Source organism: Neltuma alba, unplaced genomic scaffold, assembly GCF_004799145.2.
Source record: "Neltuma alba isolate B1F8T4 unplaced genomic scaffold, ASM479914v2 tig00012014_pilon, whole genome shotgun sequence".
NCBI classification, from domain to species: domain Eukaryota; kingdom Viridiplantae; phylum Streptophyta; class Magnoliopsida; order Fabales; family Fabaceae; genus Neltuma; species Neltuma alba.
Window position 1 is genome coordinate 836,033 of NW_021636585.1, and position 6,447 is coordinate 842,479.

The 6,447-nt window shown below is 34.0% G+C and overlaps 1 protein-coding gene across 4 annotated transcripts; it reads left to right on the plus strand.

Moving 5' to 3' along the window:
* Positions 1–590: 590 nt before the first annotated feature.
* LOC114721195 (disease resistance protein RPS2-like) lies at positions 591–5,488 on the plus strand. 4 transcript variants are annotated; one of them, XM_028907016.1, is made up of 5 exons: positions 591–656; positions 1,133–2,167; positions 2,258–4,222; positions 4,327–4,362; positions 5,196–5,488. In XM_028907016.1, the coding sequence occupies exons 2-3, from the start codon at positions 1,736–1,738 to the stop codon at positions 3,566–3,568; spliced, it is 1,743 nt and encodes a 580-aa protein (XP_028762849.1). In that variant the 5' UTR covers positions 591–656; positions 1,133–1,735; the 3' UTR covers positions 3,569–4,222; positions 4,327–4,362; positions 5,196–5,488. The 4 variants fall into 4 exon arrangements, with proteins under 4 accessions (XP_028762849.1, XP_028762846.1, XP_028762847.1 ...); XM_028907013.1 differs by having other exon boundaries at positions 1,133–4,222; XM_028907014.1 differs by having other exon boundaries at positions 1,133–4,222; positions 5,240–5,488.
* Positions 5,489–6,447: the final 959 nt, after the last annotated feature.

Genomic DNA, 6,447 nt, shown 5'->3' on the forward strand with positions numbered 1-6,447 from the left:
TTTTATCATTGATTGACTAGCCCTCCTCTGAGTGAAATTATGAAATTGATGATTTATCCTATGTATTTGTCACAATCCTTTTTCAAAATTCACAGAATTTTCCGAAACTTCAAGAAGTTTTACCTTACAAACTACCTGCAAAGTTTGAAGAATTCATCTAGTAGAAAATTTAATTGTTTTTGGCCCAAAAAACAAAAAGAAGGAGAAAAGGCATCATGAGCTTTTCCCTCCTGAAAAAATAAAATAAACAAGTGTGTTTTTCTTGGGGGATATTCAGTTAGTTTCCTTGATGATAGTCCTATTCTGCTTCTCTCTCTCTGTCAGAAAACAAATCTCTCAAAAAATCTTCATTTCCTTGTCAAAAGGTTACAGCTTTTGTATTGTAGGATGAATTTTGATAGATTTTGGGGGTCATAAGTACGGATTTTGTTCCAAAGAAGTCCTCTAATTTGAAAACCTGTTTGATCTGTAACATGTATGCTTTTGTGTTGTAGGATGAAACTTTCAATGTAATAATATTGTTCGTTTCAATGTCAAAATTTCAGTTATCTCTTATATAACGCATTATTCTTTGAACTTTGAAAGCCTCGCAACCAGCACGAAGAATGTCTGAGTCGGCTGAGCTGCATGCCATTCTTCGAAGAATGAACGAAAGTGTAAGTTTGACGAGGATATATTATAAAAGGTTTGTCCCCATGAGAGTAATAAGAATTGGGAATGAGAGAAATCTCAACCAATCTGACAGATATATGATGTGAGCTTCTTAAGCTGCACTGTTCCCCCACTTCATGCACTTTTTGAGCTCTGGTTGCTTTGCTTCTAAACCCAGACTGGGGGGTGTTTGGATATCCCCATAAATGCTTTTTAAGAGTATTTTTCCGTAAATCGAAACATATTTTTTCACATATTTACTTTGTATATCAGTAAAATTATTTTTAAAATCATGGTTTGGTTTCCATCTAAACACTCCTAAATAGTTTTTAAACAAAAGCAAGTTTATAGCTAAAAGAAAAAAAATGAGGGAAATTACCATGTTCTTCACTCTTAATTAAAATGTTTTTGTTGTCATTGTTGTTGATGATATCTTCCTTGAAGAATCTTTTTTTGTTTTTTTTTTGTTTTCCCTCAACAGCATCTTGGGAAAGATGTGTCAAGGTTGATGAAAATATGGAACTTTATACACCTCATCTTGAGCTACCCCATGAGAATTGGGTATGAACACCTTCTGCGGCAATGGATCAATGATGTCTATAATTCACTGGAGATGGAACTGCTTAGTTTTGATAGTTTGAGGAGAAGTGTTCAACATCTTCTTTAGGCAAGCCCACTGAGATATGTACAGGTACTTATACCACGGGGGATAACAGAAGAGATCATAAGTGGTGGTAGCGTCAGCAAGGAGACACCCCTCAAACATGTTCCCCACCCTATTCTCCTCTTAGCTACTGATCTTGCTGTCCATCAACTGAACCACAGTTTAACTTCAGATGACAAGATTCAAAACATATGGTTTTCAGCCAGAAATGATGCAGAAAAACGAACTGTTGTGGAAAAAATACAAGCACATTCTCAAATACGTGCAACATTTGATGATCTTCAAATCGTTGATCTTAATCACATTGATGAGCAGATCAAAAGAGAGTTAGTGCTCTCAAATCCTCCAACATGGCACCACCAAACTACCAGTACAGAGTCATCGACAAAGAGTTACAAACGAAGCAGACATTTAGTGCTTATGGTGGATGGGGATGATGACAAAAAATTAGACCCCCAAAAGGTGAGTTTACCAATTAAAAGGGATTCTGAAGATGTCGTGGTTTTTATAACAACATTACCATCAGCACGGCAAAATTATGAATCGAGCGAGAAAGTGGATCTGACAATCAAGACAGAGGATCATCTGTTGCCTTGGGTGTTCTTCTGCAAGAATGTTGGCAATGAGTTTCTACACTCATCTACTGCCATCCAAAGAATTGCAGTGCAAATTGTGGAGAAATGTGGTGGCCATCTTCTTGCCATTGTTCTGACGGCAAAGTCACTGAAAGGGGTGAAAGATGTTCAAATCTGGGAACTTGCATTGAAAAATCTGTGTTATCATGATCGTGAACCAATAGTGAATGCATTCTTCAACATCATATGGGCAAATGTAACTTCTGAGAGAGAAAAGGTTCGTCTTGTAAGGTGTTTAATGGTCTTCGAATCCCAAGATTTGATGATAAGTGATGATCATTTGTTTACTTGCTGGTTTTCTCAACAGTTAATAGGCTCGAAGAAAGAAGCAAAAAGTATCTTACAAAATTTCATGGAATGTTTTGTCTTGTTGCAATTTGAAGACACCCTTGGTCGGTATATCCTATTGCCTGAGGATATTAAAATTATCTTACGGGCATTCGGAGGGAACATTCCTAAGAGCTTGAGTGAAGGAGTATTGGCATCAGCAATTTCAAACCTCCAAGTTCCAAACTTATCCAACACTCACATACAAAATTTATATGCTCCAAATACCCTGCCGCCCCAACTTAAAGAATTGAATTTGGAAGGCTGTATGTTTGAAACACTGCCAGAAGCAGAACCCCAGAAGCTTGAAGCTTTGTCTTTGGAAAACTATTCGCAATTGCTGGAACTGCCACCAGAGATTAATAAACTTGAGAATGTTAAAAAATTGATGTTGGCCGGGTGTAAGCGATTGGAGACACTACCACAAATTTGGGAACTCCAAGATCTTGAGGTGTGCGATCTTTCTGACACTTTGATTACACATCTTCCCCGGTTCACAAATCTTCCCAAACTAAGAATTTTATTGTTGAGAGACAACGACCTTAATTTGATGACAATTCCATCCTCATTTTTTAATCATGTGCCTCTGCTTAGCATCCTCGACTTGTCATGCACGAGCATACATGAACTCCCAAGCTCACTTTTCAACCTACAGGAGCTTAGAGAATTTTATCTGAACCATTGTGAGCTTTTTTTGGAACTTCCCGCAGAGATTAAGCGACTCAAAAATCTCACAACACTTGATCTTGATGGCACACTGATCACACATTTGCCAAAAGAGATAGAAGAGTTGACCAATTTGGAAAGTATATCTCTTTCTTTTTATAATGATGATTCTAGCTTTGCAGTGGTTCCTCTTGATGTTCTATCCAAACTCACTCATTTGAAAGTACTAAAGATTGGTATTAACTCAGATAATGAATGGTGGTTCAACAATGTTGAACACATTCTTGCAGAAATCAATGGATTAAAATTGTTGCAGGCATTGGATATATATATTCCAAGAGTTAATTTCTTGAATCCCATAAAAAGGCATCTATCTAATTTTAGACTCGTTATTGGCTATCACAAGCCAAGAATGATATCACGTGTACCGCCGTCTTTTGAGGTGATATTCAAAGAAAGTTGTCCTAGGTTAAAGTTTGTAAATGGTCAAGATTTTTCTGATGAAGTAAAGTTCATTCTCTCTAAATCCTGGGCATTTTTCTTGGACCGCCATATGAAAATCAACAATCTCGCTCAATTTGGGTTGAAGAATTTGAAGAAGTTACGATTATGCATTTTGGCATAATGTAATGAAATGCAAAGCATTGGAGATGAGGACGAATACGGAGCAGGCTCAGATCATAATGCATCTTTTTGCCTGCAATTCTTGACTATATTCTGCATGAAAAATCTAAGGAGAATCATTTACAGGCCAGTTCTTGCCAATTTCATTTTTCATAAACTAAAGTTGTTGACATTGCACACTTGCCCTGAGTTAACTACCTTATTCACCATGGATTCCTTACGTAGTCTTGCCAACTTGGAAGAGCTTATAGTTGAAGACTGTCCCAAAGTAAGTAGCATCATAAGTTGTCCATCCTTCCAAGAGCGAACAATGAACATTTTCCTCCCAAGATTGAGGAAATTGTCACTTCTCTTCGTACCTGAACTAACTAGCATTTCAAATGGAGTGTGTATTGGGAGAAATTTAGAGCAGATGGGATTTTACTACTGCCCAAAACTCCAAAGTCTTTCCATTGCAGAATTGTCATCAAAAAGCTAAAGGTGATAAGAGGAGAAATAGAATGGTGGAAAGCTCTTAAATGGAGTGAAGCAGAGTGGGGACAAGATTCGCTTCATAAATTCAAGAATATCTTTTCTCCAGTTGATGAGGACCTTGACATCCTCACACAATTGACTGCATATTTGCTGACATCTTTCAATAAAGAAAATGATTTAGGTGACACTTTTTTCCTCTTTTGGCACTAATGTTTCCTTTCCTTCCATTGATATTGTTAATTTTTCTCAAACTAACCAATAGCTTGATATCTAACTTAATTATAGGAGAGGACGAATTCTCAAGTGAAGAAAATGATTCAGGTGACATTCTATTCCATCTCTTTAGCAGTAAAATCTATTTCTATTGATTACAAGATTCCGCTTCAACTCATGCTCATGCATTTAGTAGGAACATATTCTTAGCTACTCTAAAATATATCTTGGCCATAATAATATACTTCTTTGGTTTTTTTTTCCCTTATACGACATACTTCTTTGGTCTTAATTATAGGAGATTGGTTTTGATCCTAACCTTATGTTTGGTACGAGAGAAATGAAGAAGTAAAAATGACAGTAAAAATTTTAATGGGTTCTATTTAAAAAACTAGAGAATTGGGATTATAAAATTTTAATAAAGATAAGATGTAAGACAATAGAGTAATATAAATTAATTAGAAGCTTTTAATCCATTTTTAAAATTTTTTAAATCAAACTCATTAAAAAATTTCCTGCCCTCCCTTCCTTTTCATTAATTCCCTCATGTCAAACAAACCCTAAAATGAAACTTCTGCCCATTTTATCTATAATATTATTGTTTTTACCCAACTAATTTACTTAACTTACATATAATTTAATTTGGAATAAGGTGCTCAAATACTTTAGAAGTACCCATAAAAGAGCATCCAATATCTCAAAGCTTTTTTCCCCCCTTATATGCCATTGGAGTTTATTTTTGTAACATGTCTGCTCTGAACCATTATATGCCGTTAAGTTAAATCAAATACATTTATCAAACCATTATTCTCATTATTGAAAGCTTTTCTATTGTGACTTTATCCTCTTTTTGACATCATATTTTCACATATACTCACGTGTCTTTTTATTTCAATGATGGGCTGTCGTGGTGCATATATTTTTTCACATTTTTATCCAAGGTATGCATGCTGAAGTTCCTTGATGCATCCGTTTGTTTCTCGAGGTAACTTGAATTCTCAGTTCAAACAAATGCAGAGGATTCAAGTGAAGCATGCCTTGTAGAAGACTCTCTATTATGTAGAAACTCGCTGAAGATTGATACAAAATTGAGTGTAGGTTGGTGTGCTTTGGGTTTGTAATTTGTATTACCAAACAAAGAGAAACTCTAGTTGGGATACTTGTATAGCTGCATCATATTGAAACAGACCTTAAACTTTATCCTATAAATTAAAATCTTTACTTTTCATGTTCATTTGTGAATTGTTGTTTAGTAATAACAAAGCAGGGATTATTTCATATTCACTTTGAATTGTCGAGTTTTTTTGCATATATTCCATCAACTTGCAACAGGCTTCAGAATTCATCCTATGTATTTTTCACAGGCCTTTTTCACAATTTACAAGTGAATTTTTCAAAACTTTAAAAACTTTTTTATCTTACAGGTTACTGGCAAAATTTGAAGAATTGATCTAACAAAAGAAAATTTAATTGTTTTTGGCCCAAAAAACACAAAAGGAAAGGAGAAAAAGGCATCATGTGCTTTCCCTTCTACAAACTTAAGTGTGGATATGTTTTTGTGGGTATTCAATTTGTTTCCTTGATAATAGTTCTATTCTGCTTCTTTTTTTCCCTCAAAAAAAGACTCTCGAAACATCTTCATTTACTCGTCAAAAGGTTCCAGCTCAAGGAAAACTAAGACTATGCAAAAAAAAAAAAAAAAAAATAGTAGTTTATGTCTTAATCAATGCCCTTGTTTTAATCAAATTAACAAGTGCGTTTTTAAATTTTTGATTTGTCTTGTAATTAATTTTTATTAATAACATTTCATTAAGCTTTAAAATTTAATTATTATAAGTTGACTATCCCAATTCTTATTAAAGACTTAAAGTGAAAATAGTGCCCTTAAGAAAGACATAGGATTAAGTAATATGTCTAAAAAGAATAGGATAATAGATTGCATAAGGGAGAAATTAAATTATCTATTTGATTTTATATAAAATAAATAAATAAATAAAATTGAGAATTTTAAAAGTTAGTTAACATTTAAAAAAAATCACAATATTGTGTATGTATCTGTAACAGAAGAAAACAAAAAATCACGCACATAATTTATATGTCTATTTAAAAATAATAAAATGATAATAAAATACCAAGAAAATAATAAAAAAATCTGAGTAAATCTTAAAATATCACAAGCTTCTTTTAGCCATA

Coding starts and splice junctions, on each gene's coding strand:
- LOC114721195 (XM_028907013.1), top strand. CDS start 1,736: ATGGTGGATGGGGATGATGACAAAAAATTAGACCCCCAAAAGGTGAGT.